The sequence below is a fragment of the Lipotes vexillifer genome, unplaced genomic scaffold (genome assembly GCF_000442215.2).
Source record: "Lipotes vexillifer unplaced genomic scaffold, Lipotes_vexillifer_v1.1 scaffold823, whole genome shotgun sequence".
Lineage (NCBI taxonomy): Eukaryota > Metazoa > Chordata > Mammalia > Artiodactyla > Lipotidae > Lipotes > Lipotes vexillifer.
This window is the reverse complement of record NW_006772547.1, coordinates 151501-174192: the sequence shown is the minus strand read 5'-3', so window position 1 is coordinate 174192 and position 22692 is coordinate 151501. Positions and strand designations below refer to the sequence as shown.

The following is a 22692-nucleotide window of genomic DNA, read 5'->3' as shown; positions in this document are numbered from 1 at the left end:
AAATAAAATAAATTATAAAAACAATATATGCTCATTGTAAAAAAAAAAAGCAAACTGTATAGAAATGACATAGTAAAAGTTTTTTATTCATTATCCCTATCCCAGATCCTCTGCTCAGAGATGAAAATGGTCACAGTGATTTTATACAACTGGTAACATCTTTAAAAGCAGGATTCACATCTCAAATACAAGGGGTAACTAATGAAATCAATTTTAAAAAACAAACATATTAAAGTTAACTTTAAAAAAATTTATAATGACTGTGTTGTCTTCAAAGTTGTTTTCTTTTTTTAAAATAAATTTTATTTATTTATTTCTTTATTCATTCATTCATTCATTCTGGCTGCGTTGGGTCCTCGCTGCTGCACACGGGCTTTCTCTAGTTGCTGAGAATGGGGGCCACTCCTCATCCCAATGCACAGGCATCTCATTGTAGTATCCCCTCCCATTGTGGAACACAGGCTCTAGGTGTGCAGGTCTCAGTAGCTGTGGCATGCGGGCTCAGCAGTTGTGGCTCGTAGGCTCCAGAGTGCAAGCTCAGCAGCTGTGGTGCACAGGCTTAGCCACTCTGTGGCATGTGGGATCCTCCCAGACCAGGGCTTGAACTCTCATCCCTTGCATTGGCAGGTGGACTCCCAACCACTGTGCCACCAGGGAAGACCTCAAAGCTGTTTTCTAAAAAGACTTTACATTATGCTACTTCACCTTAAATATTTCTAGATCTTCTCTCCTGGAACTATCTTCAAAGAAAGTGCATGGTTCTGAGTATGTCTGATGGTGGCAAATTTTTACTTTGCAAGTAGATGTAATTTTTGGAAATACCCAAAACTTGCCCAGATCCAAGTCTGGTAAAGGCAGTTGACTACACTGGTTAAGACTAGGTCAACACAGGTATGATGTAAAATACTGAAATTGACTTCTTAGATGGCTATTAAACTATCTCTAAAAGCAATTTAAAAAGGAGTTCCAAAAGTGTTTTTCAACAATGGAGTTATTTTAAAAACAACTCTTTTCATCAATTAAGTTTAAATATAATATTCATTTGGAAATTTAAGTTATGATAAGTTATCAAGAAAATAAACAACAAAGTGTAAACTCTTCTATATGTCTGTCATTCAATGACCCACACCCAGTAAGCAACACCACAGCTGCAATACAATGTAATCATTCTTTTAAGTAAGAATTGACTGGGTATTGTGCTTGGTGCTGAAAAGGATACCAAAGAAGTCCATGACACAGTGCCTGACCTCTAGCAGCTTTAATTGAGGAGAGAAGGGTAGGATATACAAATTTCTCTCCAAAATTAACAGTGTCAGACTGTTTTATGATAAAGAGGCAATAAATGATAAGAAAAAGAACAACAAAGATTAGAAAGTTGCATGGAAGAAAGCATTTATATTCTAAGGATGTGCACAGGGCTTGCATCACAGTGAGGGAGACAGGTTGTGAGCTGGTGGGCTGTGTCAGAGTCCAAGTGCATGAGGAGAGTAACCGCGTAGGGGTGGATGAAGATGGAAAGGATGTGAACAGATCAAATAATAAGCATATTAAAGACAAAGAGAACCAGATTTCTCACTGCTTGAAAGAAGAGTTACAAATATGGGAAGGGAAAAAACTAAAATGAATTATTTGATGTTAAACTGGAATCAAAGATACTGGTACAAACTCGTGGTTATATATATGCACATGTACGAGTATATATAAAATTACATACACACATATATTTCCTAGCTCTGTTCACCAAGAAGGCCTGGGGAGCAGCTGCATCCCAACAGCAATGAACAATACATCTAGCACCCAGACTTTATATTTTTATCTTTATTTTTTAAATAAATTTATTTATTTTTGGCTGTGTTGGGTCTCTTGCTGTGCACAGGCTGTCTCTAGATGCGGCAGGTGGGGGCTACTCTTTGTTGTGGTGCTTGGGCTTCTCGTTGAGGTGGGTTCTCTTGTTGCAGAGCACGGGATCTAGATGCGTGGGCTTCAGTAGTTGTGGCATGCAGGCTCAGTAGTTGTGGCTCACGGGCTCTAGAGCACAGGCTCAGTGGTTGTGGCACAGGGGCTCAGTTGCTCTGCAGCATGTGGGTCTTCCCGGACCACGGCTCAAATCCCTGTCCCCTGCATTGGCAGGTGGATTCTTAACCACTGTGCCACCAGGGAAGTCCCTAGCACCCAGACTTTAGTCTCTAAATACCTCACTCCACTAAAAGAAACAAGAGCTCCTTGGAGAAATGATTAATTCCAGGGCTGGGGCAAAGAAAGTGAAGATGAGCCTAGAATATCTTGTGCTAGAAAGCAAGGAAATAGTTAAAAAGATAGGACAGCCAAAAGGACACAGGAACCAACCTGAAGGGCTCCCTCCCTTTGGCTAAATCTGGGGCAACTTAAATATCCAAATAAATAATGACAGTAATGGTAATACCCACTGAATAAAATGCAATCTGTGAGTCAATACAGATTTAAATGCATAAATTAATAAAATGAAGGTATGATAAGAAATAAGTTATTGATATAGTACTTTTCCCCCCAAATACTTACTAATTAAAAAGGGAATTAATTAAAAGAGAAAAACAGTAACTTGACAGTGGAGAAGCCTGGTAGATACCAGCAAGTTAACATGACCAGGAAAGGGACAAATCAAGAGTGCACCACCAGGGACTTCCCTGGTGGTCCAGGGGTTAAGAATTGTCTTGCAATGCAGAGGATGCTGGTTTGATCCCTAGCTGGGGAACTGGGATCCCACATGCCATGGGGCAACTAAGCCCGTGCACCACAACTAGAGAGCCCACGTGCCACAACTAATAAGCCCACACACCACAACTAGAGAGAAGCCCGCGCACTGCAACGAAAGGTCCTGCGTGCCACAACTAAGACCTGATGCAGCCAAAATAAATAAATATTAAAAAAAAAAAAAGTGTACCACCAAAAAAACACAAGCATCACTTCTGTGATATTACTGCCTAAAACATATTACATGAATTTAATCATGAGGAACCATCAGACAACCCCAAATGGAGACACACCATAGATAAGAACTGGCTTGTAATCTTTAAAAGTGTCAAGGTTATGAAAGTCAAGAAAAGACTGAGGAACTGTTCCAGATTGAAGGAGACCAGAGATGTGACAACTACTCAAAATGTGGTATCAGTGCAGATCCTATTACTACACGGACATTATTGGGACAATTGGCAAAACTTGAATGGGGTCCAAGAATTAGATGTTATCTGTTATTTCCTGATTTTTTTGGTAGTACTGTGGTCATATAGGAGGATGTCCTTGTTTATAAGGAATACACATTAAAGTATTTAGGGGTGAAGGGGCAGACTGTCAGCAATTTGCACTTAAATGACCCATATTTTAGTACCATTCTTGCAACTTCTCTGTCAAAATAAGTAAAACAAAGAACAGAAAACAAAACAGCTAATCCAAATGCTAATTGTTTGGAAATCATGCACATTTTCCCATATAAATGGTTGAGTATTAAATTAGCAAAATTAACCGACAACACTAGGTACTACAGGGAAGCCAAGTACATTCAGTCTTTGTCGATGGTATTACAAATCTACGTAATCCCTTTGTGGTGGTGGTGGTGGTGTAGAGAAGACATTAAAACAGGCTGAAAAGGTTATCCTCCTATTATAGTTCACACTGTTCCAGCTTTATCCCCTTTATCCTAATAAAAAGGTAAAGCATGTAAATATACTTACAAAAGCACTTTTATATAGTGAAAAGTGAAAATTAATTCAATATCTCACAGGAAAATGACTTCCCTAATTATGATACTTTAAAATGATGCAATGTTCTACAGCTATGAAGAACAGTAAGTATTATTATTGGGAGAACTTGGAAAAGGTATCTTGGTCTGTATAAAAAGTACTAAGTAAACTCACTAAAACAAAATTATGTATTCTGATTACAACTAGATCAAAACTATGTATTTAAGCAATACATAATCTTTAATAGGATGAATTCATCAGAAAATGGTTGCTGGATTATAGTTGTCAGATTATAGGATTATAGCTGGAAAGTATTTTTAATTGTCTTTTATAAGGTTTCAAAGGTAATTTTACATGAATTGTATGGTGTGAGTTATACCTCAATAAAGCAGTTACCAAAAAAAAGAGTTAATTTTAAAGAAACTTTAAAAATAATAAGTTAAATTGCCAGCTACATTAGTTCATTTAACTCTTGTAGGTGAAATGGCACAACAAATTCTTATGTTTCAGTTTTCAGGATCACACTCTTCCCTGATGTCCGTTAGTAGGGTATGGAATATTCATTAGGTTTGATGCTCCTAAATTACAGAATGCCTGTATCTTAGTAAGTTCTATGGTGATGCAGTCATTTAATATCAGACATGCAAATAATAAATTAAGAAAACAGTAGTTTGCTCTCTTTGGATTTCTAATTTCACAGGAAAAAAATCTACTATTAATCAGTAGTTGATTTATTAATTCTTAAATACATGCTTTCTTCAGATTTTACAAAATAAATTATAGGTTTTTTTCCATTACAAAGTAGTTTTAAAGAACAAAATTACAGAACTTCCTTGGTGGCACAGTGGTTAAGAATCCGCCTGCAATGCAGGGGACACGGGTTTGATCCCCGGTCCGGGAAGATCCCACATGCCACAGAGCAACTAAGCCTGTGCACCACAACTACTGAGCCTGTGCTCTAGAGCCCGTGAGCCACAACTACTGAGCCTGTGTGTCACAACTACTGGAGCCCACCTTGCAACAAGGAGAAGCCACCGCAATAAGCCCACGTGCAGCAGCGAAGACCCAACGCAACCAAAAATAAATAAATAAATAAATGTTTAAAAAAGAACAAAATTACACGTTTCCTAATATTTCCTTAGGATCTATGCCCAGAAGCAAAATTGTTATAAAACTTGCTGATATATAGCAACTATATATAATTTTTAAACAGAGAAGGGCAATTTCTCTCAAAGAAATGACAATATTTTGACAAAACACAAATATACAAACTAATATTTACAATGAATAAGTTAAAGTATTAATCAGTAGAAATAAAAGATATAAAATATATTTGAAAATATAAAAACCATATAATGAGATACAATTATGTAATATTTGGTACAGTTATTAACAATCATATGGTTTACCTGATAGCATCCACTCCCCCAGTCCGGGTAACTCAGCTTCCTTTCACACTTTTCCATGACAAATGCTGATTTCTGAATTAGACAAACTGAATGAGGTCCATACTTTTCAGCACCATAGTTTTTAAAAAGGTCTGAAGCAAACCAGAAAAGTTTTATTAAAAATTGACTTTGGGCTCAAAGAATAAGAAATTGAAGTATTCCACTCATAAATTAAAAGTTGCTTTAAAAATAAAACATGTTTCATGGAAATTTTCAATTAAAAAAAATCAAGAGAGAGGGTTCCAAACTCAAACTGGATTCTCAATAAAGCAATTAGTAGGAGAATTATTATATCAGAAACAAGAGATAAAATTGGGCCTAAAGCAACTAAGTTAAATATATAGAGGAAATGGCACTAAGAATCACCTTCAATGGTGTCCTAAATAGGAGTCACTTCCCAAGTGACCCAGATAGGATGAGGCCAAGTGATTTATATAATGAAGGTTTTTTTGAAGTGCTGCAACTTTTGCAAGATGTTCTTGTATTTTCAACTTATGCCATCTCCTGGAAGTCAATAAATGACAGGTTCAGCTAGTCTTAGACTAAGCACAAACCTGCAGAGGTATGGGGCAGACTAAATGACCCCTAACTAGCTAATGGACAAAGGAATGAAGTCCTTAAAGCCTAGGAATTAAAAAAAAAAAAAAAAAAAGCCTAGGAATAATTTTCTCTCTTTACACTTAATACAAGTTTCACCTTTTGAAAGCAGAGTTCAATTAGCCCATTTTGAAATATTATAAAGATAAAAATTTTATGTCAGTTTAAAAAATCTTAATTGTATAAGCTAAGAAAGAAAATGTAAAACAATAAAACAGAACTTTATATTTCTTTATTTATGAATATTTCAAAGTCTTAAAAACACATAGTGATCATTGCCAAAAAAAAAGAAAAGAGGGGTCAGGCCAACCCTCAGGCCAAATCCTGAGAAATACCTGTTTTTATAAAGAAATTTTTATTGGAACACAGCTATACTCATTCACTTACATATTATCTGTAACTGCTTTCACAATTAACAGCAGAGCTGAAAAGTTGCAACAGAGACTGCATGATCCATAAAGCCTAAAATATTTACTATCTTGCTTTTTATAACAAATATTTGCCAACTCCAGCTCTAAAACATTAAAATGTGATATCTTTGGCAAACCCATAATTGACAAATATGTGCATTTCTTTTGCTGTAACATGCAACTGTTGCGTAGTTATGTCATTAGACATTTAATAAGTAGGTAAGTGATGGGAAAAAAATGACTGTACAAATCCAGTTACATCTGCCAGGTTTAAGAATAAAAGGAAAAAAATTATGGAAATTTTAATTTTAAATGATTTAGTCTGAAATAAAGTATGGAATGGGGGCGAGGAGGAAAGGACCAGGTTGAAAATTTTGATGACCACAGGCAGAAAAACTACTTATTGCTCTTGATTAACAAATCAGATGTGAGAACATTTTGTTTACAAAGGTGGTTAGTATGAGCTATAACTACTATTGCTGAATATCCAATTGCCATACTGTTTATTTCCTTGATGACTTGTTCATTTAAATACACTAAATGGGAATAAATAAGATGGCAACACATCTTATTAGCCATGGGACAATAGTATTATTCTGATATCTGGAGAATGACACGTTATGTCTAAATTACATAAAATGCACACTCCTCAGGAGAGGAAAGAATAGGATACCTAATACGATTTAATGAAAAGAGTTCTGCATTGGAGGATCTTGCACTGACATCAATTAAACGTATTACTTAGTAGCTCTTCCCTCATCTGTGAAATTTGATAATATCTTCTCTATGTCTCTTGTCAGGTTTTTAGAAGAACAAAATGAAATGATAAAAGTGAAATTGTTTTGCAAATGAAGTGTCATGCAAATATAAGGCATTACTAAATGGTAGTGCGTGTACACACATGTGCAAGTGTATCTAATAGCTAACAATCCTTTCTATGTGTCGTAATTCTAAGCACTTACTGTATTAATTCATTTAATTCTCACAACTCTATGACAGGTATTATCTCTTTTGTACAGAGGAGAAAACTGAGGCACAGAGAAGTTACTTTGAACAGGTGGATAGCAGTGGAACCACAACATAAACTCAGACAATCTGGCTCCAGGGTCTGTATCCTTAACCACTATTTTGTATTGCTGATATATACTTTTAATATGTATATAACATTTAATTTCACTAAACTACTAACCTGGTTGATTTTCCAATACTCTACAATCTGAGCTGCGCTGATATTCACCACTTAAATGCCAACTGAATTCCTGACTGAAAGGGCAGTAGTCAGCAATTTCTACTGAACCACCATAATAAGGCAGATCTTCTGCAGGTACTCCACTGAGTTCATCAAAGTACTACAAAGAAAAAAATATTAGGAAGGCAGGAGAGTAAGAAACATTCTATATAATCAAAACAAAGCCCACAGGCAATTTTTAGCAACCAATTAATGCTGTATAACACAAAGAAGATATTAATCTATTTTTTTCATACATAGTACAACACAGATAGTTAATTTACTACCTGAGGGGTATTTTGAGGTTGTTGTAGTTTTAGAAATAAGCAAGGTAAGTAGTCTGTTTTTTATTAGATGACAAATTTGACTAATGTTTTAAAAGGATGAATAGGAAGAGTTTTAAGAGCTGACAAAACACAAAACTGATGCATAGAATTAAGATGTTTTAAATTTAATGTACTTCAAGTGTTTTTAGGAGAATTAATTTATATGTTGTTTTGACAAACTTGAAAAAACCATAAGAAAATGAATGAGATCATATATATAAAATACTTTGAACACCAAAGGAACAAGGTACCAGATAAATTTTAAAGATTTCACATTTTATTATATTACTAAGAGTAGAAATATATAGTCGCCATCTTCTGGTGTCTAAAGCACTCAGTGTGGTCATAAACATATGTAGGAAGCTCAAAATTTAGCAGCAATCACTTTAAATTCACTTCTGAGATATCATTTCTGACTAATGGGTCCTTTGTCAATGGCAGGCAGAGCTGAGGCTTTTTTTAGAAATAGCCACTTCAACAAAAAACTTAAAGGTCAAATCAGAGATTCAGACTGGACACATGGGACCATTTCCTTCACCTTTCAGATCTCATTAGGCAAACTTTTCTAAAGCAGAACTTCCAAGTCTTCTAATTAACTGGACTACAGTACCTTAGTTACTCTATTTTATTTTTTATTTAAAAAAATTTTTTTTTATTTTATAATGGGTGTAGTTGATTAACAATGTTGTGTTAGTTTCAAGTGTACAGCAAAGTGATTCAGTTATACATGTATCTATTGTTCTTCAAATTCATTTTCCATTTAGGTCATTACAGAGTATTCAGCAGAGTTCCCCGTGATATACAGTACGTCTTTATTGGTTATCTATTTTAAATATATCAGTGTGTACATGTCAATTCCAAACTCCCAATCTATCCCTCCCCCTCCCCCTCTCCCCCTGGTAACCATAAGTTCGTTCTCTAAGTCTGTGAGTCTGTTTCTGTTTTGTAAATAAGTTTAGTTGTATCATTGTTTAAAGATTCCGCATGTAAGTGATATATTTGCCTTCTTCGGTTAGTTTCTTTCTTTAAAGAACCTTGTTTTTGATATAAATTAAAGACGAAGACTTTGGAAATAATTAAAAAGAAAATACAAGCAATTTATAAAAAAATAGATCAAAATAGGGACTTCCCCAGTGGTCTAGTGGTTAAGACTCCATGCTCCCAATGCTGGGGGCTCGAGTTCGAACCCTGGTCAGGGAACTAGATCCCACAAGCCACAACTAAGACCCGGTGCAGACAAATAAATAAAAAAATAAATATATATTTTAAAATAGATCAAAATAAATATTCTAAATGTCTCTTACCATTACTACAAGACATTGCTAGATATTAATTGCTATCAATTAACACGTTGGTTATAAAGAAATGGAAGAATTCTTCGGTTTTTTCTAACTTACAGAAAACAAATGGGGGCTTATAAATTGAAAAACTTAAGAGAATTCACTCTTCTAATTCAAAATGGAGACTTCCTTTTAAAAGGTTGATTCCTGAAACCGTGCCCCAAACAAGTGTTACCTGGTACTCCTGAGGTAAAGGTTTTGGAAACTTCTGCAAATTACACACTGCAACTGCTCTCTGGTCCTGTCTGCAAGTTAATTGCAATGGATTACTTCTGAGCGTGTTACAGTAAGGGCTCAGCATTTGGCTCCTGTATACAAAGATAAAACACCATGGCATCAAACTCTGAAGAAGATATTATAAGTCTATTCTAGAGTTTGTCTTTTCCATTACAATTTCAATATGTTTTAATACCTTAAAACTAATTGCTAAACCAGCTGTAAGTTATAAACTTACTTTTCAAAGCATAAAGGAAATGCTTAATGTAGGTGTGAGGATTAATGCTAGATATATGACTATTTCACTGTTATTAAATAAGGTCCTATTTATCTCTTTCTCCACTTTTGCCATAAAATGGAATCCCAAGGTCCCTAACCAGTCTCCCTTCTTCTCTCTACCTTTCAGAGTCTTCTTACGTTTGTTTTATTTATAATGTCTAGGGGTTTTAGTTGTACTTAGAAGGAGGAATAGGAAAGAGTACATCTACATCTTCCCAGAAATGGAAGTGGGACTTGTATTTTTATATTATTTTTAAGAAAAGGTTTCCCGGGGGAGTTCCCTGGTGGCCTAGTGGTTAGGATTCTGGGTTTTCACTGCCATGGTCCGGGTTCAATCCCTGGTCGGGGAACTGAGATCCTGCAAGCTGCGCATGGCACCATAAAAAAATTCCCCAGGTGACTGTGATGTATTCAGACTAAGGAACTATGTTGGGGAATAACATGATGTTGTATCCCGCAGGCTTGCAAGCCTGGTAGATGCCCAGCCTCCAGACTGAAGAAAGAGCGCAGAGACAGTGACAAAGACATCAATGGTTTATTCTTACACATCTGAAACAAAAGTGTCCTGGAGTGACACCCCACCGTGTATGGCAGTCTGCAGGCGGGACATGGCAGCAATCTTCCCTACTCAGGGGAGAAAGGGGCTACCATTTATGGGGGAACTGACGTCAGGTGGGCTCATCAGTTACCAGGGAAGCCAGCAGCTGGGGTGGGGGCAAGCACGTAGGCAGTTACTGATTAAGCCTTATAATTCAGAGAATTGGATAGTCATGTGAATGAAGCAGGGACTGGTCGAGCAGATGAACAGAGAGCAAGAGGACAGCCATCTTGAATGGCCTGACCATACACCTTTTATTTGGCATTTTATGATTAACAGAACTTTCAAATAGTATATAATCTCATTATTTCTAAAAGGAACCCTCCAAAGTAGAAGTAGTATCTTCATTTTACTGATAAGTAAAAAGTTTGAGACAATTAGCTTGCCCAAGATCATACAGCTGATGAAGGACAGAGCTGAGACTTCAATCTCTCTCTCCAAGGCCAGTGCCTTGCTCATCACAGAAGTACCTGGCGATGGGTACTTGTGTTATCTTTTGTCATCTGGGCTAGGCCTCAAAGCAGTTTAAATCACTCACAGTTTCTACTAAGGAGTCTGACATCTGAGTCATAAGCCTGCTGTGAGAAAAGCTGCTCATGAGCAGTAGCAGGAAGCACTGCAGTTACTTTTGGGACAGCTAGTTAACTCCAGTACTACAACCTGATCTGCCAGTGTAGCTGTTCCCAAATTTTGCTGCACATTAGAATCATCTAGAGAGATTTTTAAAGTCTCCATGCCCACCTTGCACCCCATACCAATTGAATCAGAATGTCTGAAGGCAGGAATCAGGCATTAGTATGACTCATAAAAGGACAAACTGATAATCTGAAATTCATCAAAATTAAAAAACTTCTGCTCCACAAAACCCATATTAAGAGAACTAAAAGTCATATTGGCATAAGACACGAAGAGACATCTCACCAAAGAGGATACGTAGATAGCAAATAAGTACATGAAAAGATGTTCAACGTCATTAGCCATTAGGGAAATGCAAATTAAAACCACAATGACATATCACACTACCTTTCAGAATAGCTAAAATAAAGAACGGTGACGGGGGCAGAGTCAAGATGGCGTACTAGGAGGATGCAGAATTTGCGTCTCCTCACAACTAGGGCACCTACCAGGCTCCCGTGGGGCACCATGGAGACCTAAGGGGATGGGAAGAAACCCCAGTGACTGGGTAGGATGTGGGGCGTGGGAGGAGTGACGGGGGAGGAGAAGTGGAGGCGGGATGGGACTGGCGCCCCTGACGGGCGGCTGGGTAAGGGGAAGGGATCCCACACCCCAAGGGGGAAACGGGAACCACTGGGAGGGCAGAGGATCAAAAGGGAGCGTGGCCAGGTTTCCCCTGCCCACCTGGACCCCCAGGAACCTGTTGAGAACCCAGGCCTGATCCTCTGCCCACCTAGGCCCCCTCCAGCCACACGGGTCCTGAGGGAGTGGGAGGGAGGGAAGGGGAGCAAAAGTAAAGGCTGGACCTACGGGACTGGCACCCCTGAGGGGTGGATGGGGGAGGAGAAGGAGTTCCTACACCCGGCGGGACCCACCCACAGTTAGGGGTCCAGCCCGACGGTGGACAGCCTGGGGGAGACAGTGGGGGAGGGGTGCAAAGGAACAGAAGGGAATGGGGCCAGTGCTTTCCCTGTCCACATAGGCACCGGGAAGCCTTCTGGGCTCCCAGGCCTAATCCTCTGCCCTTGGAGCCTCCCTCCTGCCACACAGAGCCCAGGCCCTGCCCCTACACCCCCACCCAGAGCCCCACCTCTACACTCGGAGACCCCCTCTGAGACCCCCTCCAACGGCGCTGGGCCTAAACCCCACACACACATCTTCACGCAGGGCCCTACGTCCAAACTCCGGAACCCCACACTCCAGAGGTCCTCCTTTCGACGTGCTGCCTCTCCCCTTCTGGGTATGTCCTAAGCAGAGGCCCCGCGCCATGCTCAAATTTCACCCCCCACCCACCTAGGTCCTGCCCCACCCTAAACCCCGCCTCTGCCTAAGTTCCAACTCCACCCCCCCAGCCTAAACTGTGCCCCCATAGCCAAGGCTTTTTTTTCTTTTTTTCCTCTTTTAGATTGGGGCTCTCTTTTTTTTTTTTTTTTTTTTTTTTTTTTTTTTGGCTGCACTGCGCAGCATGTGGGATCCCAGTTCCCCAACCAGGGATTGAACCTGTGCCCCCTACAGTGGAAGAGTCCTAACCACTGGACTGCCGAACCGGGGCCCGAACCCGCGTCTCCTGCATCGGCAGGCGGACTCTCAAGCACTGCGCCACCAGGGAAGCCCGGGGCTCTCTTTTACCTTGTTGATTCACTGTTGTTGATTCTTTTATATTTTTCCTAATAAAGCTTTTATTTTTCTAATTTTATTTTATTCTTTATACTTTGTTAGTGATCTCTCCTTTTGCCTTGTTGCCCCCTCCCTTCTTCTTCTTTTTTTTGCTGTGGTTTTATTTTACCTTGTTGCAGTTGTTTCAATTATAGTTTTATTTTTCCTGATGTATTTTTATCTTTCTAATTTTATTTTATTTTATTTTATTTTTGCGGTACACGGGCCTCTCACTGTTGTGGCCTCTCCCGTTGCGGAGCACAGGCTCCAGACATACAGGCTCAGTGGCCATGGCTCACTGGCCCAGCCTCTCCGCGGCATGTGGGATCCTCCCAGACTGGGGCATGAACCCACGTCCGCTGCATTGGTAGGCGGACTCTCAACCACTGCACCACCAGGGAAGCCCAATTTTGTTTTTTATTCTTTGATATTGTACTGCTCCTTTTTTTCTTTCTTTCTTCCTTTTTTTTTTTACTGTGCCATGAAGCTTGCGGGATCTTGGTTCCCAGGCCAGAGGTTGGGCCTGAGCTCCTGTGGTGGGAGTTCTGAGTTCAAACTGCTAGACTAACAGAGAACCTCAGACCCCAGGGAATATCAATTGGAGTGAGGCCTCCAGAAGGTCCTCATCTCAGCACCAAGACCCAGCTCTATCTAACTGCCTGCAAACTCCAGTGCTGAACGTCTCAGGCCAAACAACCAATAAGACAGGAATAAGCACCACCCATCAAAAAAAAAAAAAAAAAAAAAAAAAAAAGAAACGACAAAAAAATATGTTACAGACGAAGGATCAAGGTGAAAACCTACAAGACCAAGTAAACGAAGAAGAAATAGGAAACCTACCTGAAAAAGAATTCAGAGTAATGACAGTAAAGATAATCCAAAATCTCAGAAACAGAATGGAGAAAATACAAGAAACATTTATCAAGGATCTAAAAGAACTAAAGAGCAAGCAAACAGTGATGAACAACACAATTACCAAAACTACAAATACTCTAGAAGGAATCAGTAACAGAATAACTGAGGCAGAAGAACGGATAAGTGAGCTGGAAGATAAAATGGTGGAAATAACTGCCAGGGAGCAGAATAAAGAAAAAAGAATGAAAAGAACTGAGGACAGTCTCAGAGACCTCTGGAACAACATTAAACACACCAATATTTGAATTATGGGGGTCCCAGAAGAAGAAGAGAAAAAGAAATGGTCTCAGAAAATATTTGAAGAGATTATAGTCAAAAACTTCCCTAACATGGGAAAGGAAATAGTCAATCAAGTCAATCAAGTCCAGGAAGCACAGAGATTCCCATTCAGGATAAATCCAAGGAGAAACATCCAAGACACATATTAATCAAACTATCAAAAATTAAATACAAAGAAAAAAATATTAAAAGCAGCAAGGGAAAAGCAACGAATAACATACAAGGGAATCCCCATAAGGTTAACAGCTGCTTTTTCAGCAGAAACTGCAAACCAGAAGGGAGTGGCAGGACATATTTAAAGTGATGAAAGGGAAAAACCTACAACCAAGATTACTGCACCCAGCAAGGATCTCATTCAGATTTGATGGAGAAATTAAAACCTTTACAGATAAGCAAAAGTTAAGAGAATTCAGCACCACCAAACCAGCTTTACAACAAATGCTAAAGGAACTTCTCTAGGCAGGAAACACAAGAGAAGGAAAAGGCCTACAATAACAAACCCAAAACATTTAAGAAAATGGTAATAGGAACATACATATCGATAATTACCTTAAATGTAAATGGATTAAATGCTCCAATGAAAAGACATAGACTGGCTGAATGGATACAAAAACAAGACGTGTATATATACAAGAGACCCACTTCAGACCTAGGGACACATATAGACTGAAAGTGAGGGGATGGAAAAAGATATTCCATGTAAATGGAAATCAAAAGAAAGCTGGAGTAGCAATTCTCATATCAGACAAAATAAACTTTAAAATAAAGACTATTACAAGAGACAAAGAAGGACACTACATAATGCTCAAGGGATCAATCCAAGAAGAAGCTATAACAATTGTAAATATTTATGCACCCAACATAGGAGCACCTCAATACATAAGGCAAATGTTAACAGCCATAAAAGGGGAAATCGACAGTAACACAATCATTGTAGGGGACTTCAACACCCCACTTTCACCAATGGACAGATCATCCAAAATGAAAATAAATAAGGAAACACAAGCTTTAACTGACACATTAAACAAGATGGACTTAATTGATATTTATAGGACATTCCATCCATAAACAACAGAATACACTTTCTTCTCAAGTGCACATGGAACATTCTTCAGGACAGATCATATCCTGGGTCACAAATCAAGCCTTGGTAAATTTAAGAAAATTGAAATTGTATCAAGTATCTTTTCTGACCACAATGCTAAGAGACTAGATAGCAATTACAGGAAAAAATCTGTAAAAAATATAAACACATGGAGGCTAAACAATACACTACTAAATAACCAAGAGATCACTAAAGAAATCAAAGAGGAAATCAAAAAATACCTAGAAACAAATGACAATGAAAACACGACGACCCAAAACCTATGGGATACAGCAAAAGCAGTTCTAAGAGGGAAGTTTAGAGCAATACAATTCTATCTTAAGAAAAAAGAAATATCTCAAATAAACAACCAAACCTTAAAACTAAAGCAATTAGAGAAAGAAGAACAAAACAAACCCAAAGTTAGCAGAAGGAAAGAAATCATAAAGATCAGAGCAGAAATAAATGAAAAAGAAATGAAGAAAACGATAGCAAAGATCAACAAAACTAAAAGCTGGTTCTTTGAGAAGATAAACAAAATTGATAAACCATTAGCCAGACTCATCAAGAAAAAAAGGGGGAAGACTCAAATCAATAGAATTAGAAATGAAAAAGAAGTAACAACTGACACTGCAGAAATACAAAGGATCATGAGAGATTATTAAAAGCAACCATATGCCAATAAAATGGACAACCTGGAAGAAATGGACAAATTCTTAGAAAGGTATAACCTTCCAAGACTGAACCAGGAAGAAATAGAAAATATAAAGAGGCCAATCACAAGCACTGAAATTGAGACTGTGATTTAAAATCTTCCAACAAACAAAAGTCCAGGAACAGATGGCTTCACAGGAGAATTCTATCAAACATTCAGAGAAGAGCTAACACCTATCCTTCTCAAACTCTTCCAAAATAAAGCAGAGGGAGGAACACTACCAAACTCATTCTATGAGGCCACCATCACCCTGATACCCAAACCAGCAAAGATGTCACAAAAAAAGAAAACTATAGGCCAATATCTCTGATGAACATCGATGCAAAAATCCTCAACAAAATCCAAACAGAATCCAACAGTACATTAACAGGATCATACACCATGATCAAGTGGGGCTTACCTCAGCAATGCAAGGACTCTTCAAGATATGCAAATCAATCAATGTAATATACCATATTAACAAATTGAAGGATAAAAACCATATGATCATCTCAATAGATGCAGAAAAATCTTTTGACAAAATTCAACACCCATTTATGATAAAAACTCTCCAGAAAGTAGGCATAGAGGGAACCTACTTCAATAATAAAGGCCATATATGACAAACCCACAGCCAACATTGTTGTCAATGGTGAAAAACTGAAACCATTTCCCCTAAGATGAGGAAAAAGACAAGGTTGTCCACTCTCACCACTATTATTCAACATAGTTTTGGAAGTTTTAGCCACAGCAATCAGAGAAGAAAAAGAAATAAAAGGAATACAAATTGGAAAAGAAGAAGTAAAACTGTCACTGTTTGCAGATGACAGGATACTATACATAGAGAATCCTAAAGATGCTACCAGAAAACTACTAGAACTAATCAATGAATTTAATTTGGTAAAGTAGCAGGATACAAAATTAATGCACAGAAATCTCTTGCATTCCTATACACTAATGATGAAAAATCTGAAAGAGAAATTAAGGAAACACTCCCATTTACCATTGCAACAAAAAGAATAAAATACCTAAGAATAAACCTACCGAAGGAGACAAACGACCTGTATGCAGAAAACTATAAGACACTGATGAAAGAAATTAAAGATGATACAAACAGATGGAGAGATATACTATGTTCTTGGATTGGAAGAATCAACATTGTGAAAATGACTCTACTACTCAAAGCAATCTACAGATTCAGTGCAATCCCTACCAAACTACCAATGGCATTTTTCACAGAACTAGAATAAAAAATTGCACAATTTGTATGGAAACACAAAAGACCCTGAATAGCCAAAACAATCTTGAGAAAGAAAAACAGAGCTGGAGGAATCAGGCTCCCTGACTTCAGACTATACTACAAAGCTATAGTAATCAAGACAGTATGGTACTGGCACAAAAACAGAAATACAGATCAATGGAACAAGATAGAAAGCACAGAGATAAACCCACGCACATATGGTCACCTTATTTTTGATAAAGGAGGTAAGGATATACAATGGAGAAAAGACAGCCTCTTCAATAAATGGTGCTGGGAAAACTGGACAGCTACATGTAAAAGAATGAAATTAGAACACTTCCTAACACCATACACAAAAATAAACTCAAAATGGATTAAAGACCTAAATGTAAGGCCAGACACTGTAAAACTCTTAGAGGAAAACATAGGCAGAACACTCCATGACATAAATCACAGCAAGATCCTTTTTGACCCACCTCCTAGAGAAATGGAAATAAAAACCAAAATAAACAAATGGGACCTAATGAAACTTAAAAGCTTTTGCACAGCAAAGGAAACCATAAACAAGACGAAAAGACAACTCTCAGAATGGGAGAAAATATTTGCAAATGAATCAACTGACAAAGGATTAATCTCCAAAATATATAAGCAGCTCATGCAGCTCAATATCCAAAAGCAAACAACCCAAACCAAAAATGGGCAGAAGACCTAAATAGATATTCCTCCAAAGAAGATATATAGATTGCCAACAAACAAGTGAAAAGCTGCTCAACAGCACTAATTATTAGAGAAATGAAAATCAAAACTATAATGAGGTATCACCTCACACCAGTCAGAATGGCCATCATCAAAAAATCTACAAACAATAAATGCTGGAGAGGGTGTGGAGAAAAGGGAACCCTCTTGCACTGTTGGTGGGAATGTAAATTGATACAGCCATTATGGAGAACAATATGGAGGTCCTTAAAAAACTAAAAATAGAACTACCAAATGACCTAGAAATCCCACTACTGGGCATATACCCTGAGAAAAGCGTAATTCAAAAAGAGTCATGTACCACAATGTTCATTGCAGCTCTATTTACAATAGCCAGGACATGAAGGCAACCTATGTGTCCATCAACAGGTGAATGGATAAAGAAGATGTGGCACATATATATAGTGGAATATTACTCAAGCCATAAAAAGAAACGAAATTGAGTTATTTGTAGTGAGGTGGATGGACCTAGAGTCTGTCATACAGAGTGAGTCAGAAAGAGAAAAACTAATACCGTATGCTAACACATATATATGGAATCTAAAAAAAAAATGGTTCTGAAGAACCTAGGGGCAGGACAGGAATAAAGACACAGACATAGAGAATGGACTTGAGGACACAGGGAGGGGGAAGGGTAAGCTGGGACGAAGTGAGAGAGCAGCACTGACATATATACACTACCAACTGTAAAATAGATAGCTAGTGGGAAGCAGCTGCATGGCACAGGGAGGTCAGCTTGGTGCTTTGCGACCACCTAGAGGGGTGGGATAAGAAGGGTGGGAGGGAGACATAAGAGGCAGGGGATATGCGTATATTCATATACATATAGCTGATTCACTTTGTTATACAGCAGAAACTAACACAACACTGTAAAGCAATTATACTCCAATAAAGATGTTAAAAAAAAAGACAATACCAAATGCTGGTGAGGATGTGGAGAAACTCTTACTCCTCATACATTGCTGGTTGGAATATAAAATGGTATAGCCATTCTGGAAAAGAGTTTGGCAGTTTCTTACAACACTAAACTTGCAACTACCATATTACACAGTGACTGCACTCCTAGGCACTTATTCTAGAAAAATGAAGATTTATGTTCACACAAAATCCTGTACACAAAAGTTTATATCAGCTTTATTCAGAATAGCCAAAAACTAGAAACAACCCAGATGTCAACATGTGAATGGTTAAACAAACTGTGGTACATCCATATCATGGAATATTATTCAGCCATAAAAATGAGCAAAGTTTTGATATATACAACAACTGGGTGAATCCTCAGAAAATTATGCTGAGTGAAAAAAGCCAATCCTAAAAGGGTGTATACTGTTATGAGTCCATTTATATAACATACTTGAAATGACAAAATTACAGAAATGCAGAACAGATCAGTAGTTTCCAGGGGTGGGAGGGAAGTGGGTATGGTTACAAAAGGGCAATAGGAGGGATCCCTGTGGTGATCCAAATATTTTGTATCTGACTGTATCAATGTCAATATCCTGGGTGTGATATGGTACTACAGTTTTGCAAGATGCTACCAATCAAGGAAACTGGATAAAGGACGCATGAGATCTCTATTTTTTCTACAACTGTATATGAATCTACAATTACCTCAAAAAGTTTAAAAATATATACATTTGTAAATATATGAGTGCATGTGTGTGTGCGTGTTTCCCCCAAAATCTGAGACTGTATTTTTTAAAAAGCTTGCTAGGTAATTATGAGATGGATCCAGATTAGAGAACCACTATTCAAATGTTGCTTTATGTTTTTGATACTGAATCAATAGTTGCATTTATGTTTATGAGTGCATTCTCTGAAGAAAATAAGAATGCTAGAGTATGCAAAATTTTGCAATATATATATTTATGAATTACAAGGTAAACAGAAATGTTTTATGGCTCTGGCGCTCACACTGTAGATTCTTTTGGTATATGCTTTAAAACAATACTGTGACTACTTATGATGATATTATCATAAAGAACTGTAGACGGTTTTCTACACATTTTGAAATTGAACTGTTTAGACGACATTTTGAAAATATGGACACTTTAGGCTCTGGATAGAGAACAAAATCAGGAATAAACTGTCATCAAAGACATTAGGAGGAAATGCATCCTTACTTTTGTCTTTGCTGATCAATCCAGAATTTACAGCTCCTCCTGACAAAGTCACAGCCCAATCCTCGGCCCCAGTCTAACTTCTCAGCCATGCTGTAATTAGCTTTATACCAGCTGTGGAAATAATTCAAACAAAGCACTTTATATTACTGTCATTTAAAAAACAACTCCAGCATACCAATTACAAATCTCAACAATGAGCAAACTAGAACCTCAAAAAGGACTTTGGTGACCATCCCCACAGATGAGCATTTACAAAGTCCTTGCTGCACAGGATCACTGCAGCAGGGACTGTGAAATTTTAGTCTTGAGGAAAACATGAGTACTCGAAGGTGCTTTTACATTTGAAAAAAACCAAACCAAACCATGTTCCCATTGTAATTTTCAAAGATGATATAAGTCACAGAGGAGAAAATGATTAAGGTGTGAGACAAGGGGAATAAAAGGCAAAGAAACAAAAAGAATGAGAGAAAAAGAGAAGGGAGTAAACTGAAGAAGAAAAGTAGAATTACTAGTTGTCTAGCCTTTACCTAATCTGATCCAGTTGGCCCTAGTTTCTTGCTTACTGGCCTTGAATTTGTGATATTCTATCAATATGGCTCCTGCTTGTGACTAAACATTACACCATTATAATAAGACAAATGAATACTACGGCCAATACATTAAAAATGTTCCAATTTCAGAGAAAAACCACAGTGATTTATCGATACTTTCCTGGCAAAATTAATCAAAGGCAATGAACCTATACTTTTGTTAGTTTTTCTTCTTTATTCTTAATGACAAGATTAGTTTACAAGTTATAAAGCTATACAAAATAGCTTCTTTCATGCTTGTATCATATTTTCTCCCCTTAGAATTACCAAAACAGTAATAAAAACACAGGCTCAAAAGTTGAGGGAATGATAAGAATCATCCCCTCCACTCTAGCACTTCCCACAAAATCTAACAACAGCAGAAATATGTAACATAGCATCTTTCAAAACCTTCTCCCCTTTCAAAGAACAGAACACTCAGAGAGAAACTGAAGAAATAAAGCCTGGCACTCCAATACCAAAATGCCTGAAACCTCTGCAGCTACAGTGTAAGTCACCTTAACTAGCTAACTTGGTATCACAGCAGGTCAAGCTGCCCAGATAGTAACAGGTGCCCTCAATCTTGCACACTAGCAAGTATTTTAGCAGTGCCTAAGTAAGGAAGTCCTTCTCCCAAAGGATAAAATATAACGTAATTAGATTCCCTTAGGAATTACCATATCTAGTATAGGTTGATGAGTGCAAAGCATAGTATCAACACTGTCATTCAGTCATCTGCTAGGCACTCCAGCTACATTTCTTGAAACCTCCTTCATATGTTTTCTTTGCAGTTCTTCCTGTACTATTAGTCAACAGTTATTAAGCACTTCTTATGTGCTAGGCACTTTGCTAAGTGTAGCTAAGGCTACAGCAGTGAATAAACACCTTCTGCCCTTGTGAACAATATAATCTAGTGGGGAAGGCAGATACCAAAAAGAAAATTGCAAGTGTGATAAGTAGGACAGGGGTTAAGTACAAGGTGATAATAGGAGCACATTGATAGGGAAACCTAAGCTAGTCTGGGGAATTAGGAAAGGTTTTTCTGAGGAAGCAACTTTAAGCTAAACCTAGAAGGGTGAGCACAAGTTAGCTGAGGGAGCAATTAGAAACAAGATTTCTTGGTGGCATTAGTGGGTTGTGAAATCAATTTAGTGGATCTTAATCAACGTTTCTTTCTCTCTTTTAAAATCAATAGAATACATCTGTAAAAAAATTACATATTAAAATAAAAGATTAAAAAAATAAAGTCAGTAGAAAAAGAGGACTACATTGTAGATAGTAAGGGTAAATATTGTTTCGCGAAACTTTGAATAATTCAGTTTTTGTTGTTGTTTTTAATTAATTAATTAATTAATTTTGGGCTGCACTGGGTCTTTGTTGCTACGCGCGGGCTTTCTCTAGTTGTGGTGAGTGGGGGGCTACTCTTCATCGTGGTGTGAGGACTTCTCACGGCAGTGGCTTCTCTTGTTGTGGAGCATGGGCTCTAGGCGCATGGGCTTCAGTAGTTGTGGCGTGCGGGCTTCAGTAGTTGTGGCGTGCGGGCTCAGTAGCTGTGGCTCACGAGCTCTAGAGCGCTAGTTGTGGCGCACAGGCTTAGTTGCTCTGCGGCATGTGGGATCTTCCCGGACCAGGGATTGAACCCATGTCCCCTGCATTGGCAGGCAGATCCTCAACCACTGCGCCACCAGAGAAGTCCCGAATGATTCAGTTTTACATGTAATAGCTAATACTTAATTGGCCCTTATAATGTGCCAAGTACTCTATTAAGGAGTTTACATATATCAACTCATTCAAGGCTCATAAAACTCTATGAGGTAGATATCACTTTTTATCCCTATTTTATAGAGGAAAGAACTGAGGCAAGGATACAACTAGTAAATGGCAGAGCTGGGATTTGAATCTAGGGTTCTGGTTTCAATGTTTGTGAGCTTTTAAAAAAATGGAAATATAATTCACATATCATAAAATTTATCCTCATAATGTGTACAATTCAATGTTTTTAGTATATTCACAAGGTTGTGCAACCATTACCACGATCTAATTTCAGAACATTTTCATCACCCCCCAAAAAACTATGTACCCATTAGCAGTCACTCCTCAGTCCCTGGCAACCACTAGTCTATTGCCTGTCTTTGTACGTTAGCGTATTGTGGACCTTTCATAGAAATGGAGTGTGGTCCTTTGCATCTGGCTTCTTTCACTTGGCATAATATTTTCAAGGTTCATACATGTCGTACCATGTATTAGTACTTCATTCCTTTTTTTAAACATTTTTAGAGCAGTTTTAGGTACACAGCAAAACTGAGTGGCCAGTACAGAGTTCCCATACACCCCCTGCCCTGCAACACACATACCCTCCCCCTACTATCAATATACTGCAACAGAGTGCTACATTTGTTACAATCAATAAACCTACATTGACACGTCATCATCACCTAAAATCCATAGTTTATATTAGGGTTTACTGTTGGTGTTGTACATTCAGTGTGTTTGGACAAATATATAATGACATGTAGCCATCATTATTCTGTACAGTATCATAC

General features: G+C 37.9%; 1 protein-coding gene across 2 annotated transcripts in view; it reads right to left on the bottom strand.

Moving 5' to 3' along the window:
- The window catches only part of LMLN (leishmanolysin like peptidase), a 75006-nt gene that overhangs the window by 5778 nt on the left and 46536 nt on the right, over window positions 1-22692 (bottom strand). The window contains exons 12-15 of one of the 2 annotated variants that reach the window (XM_007447596.1): window positions 19581-19691; window positions 9241-9373; window positions 7361-7520; window positions 5126-5256 (exon numbers count right to left, since the gene is read on the bottom strand). In XM_007447596.1, coding sequence (XP_007447658.1) covers window positions 5126-5256; window positions 7361-7520; window positions 9241-9373; window positions 19581-19691 — 535 coding nt within the window. The remainder of the gene's footprint in view (window positions 1-5125; window positions 5257-7360; window positions 7521-9240; window positions 9374-19580; window positions 19692-22692) is intronic. The other variant, XM_007447597.1, reaches the window with a different exon arrangement.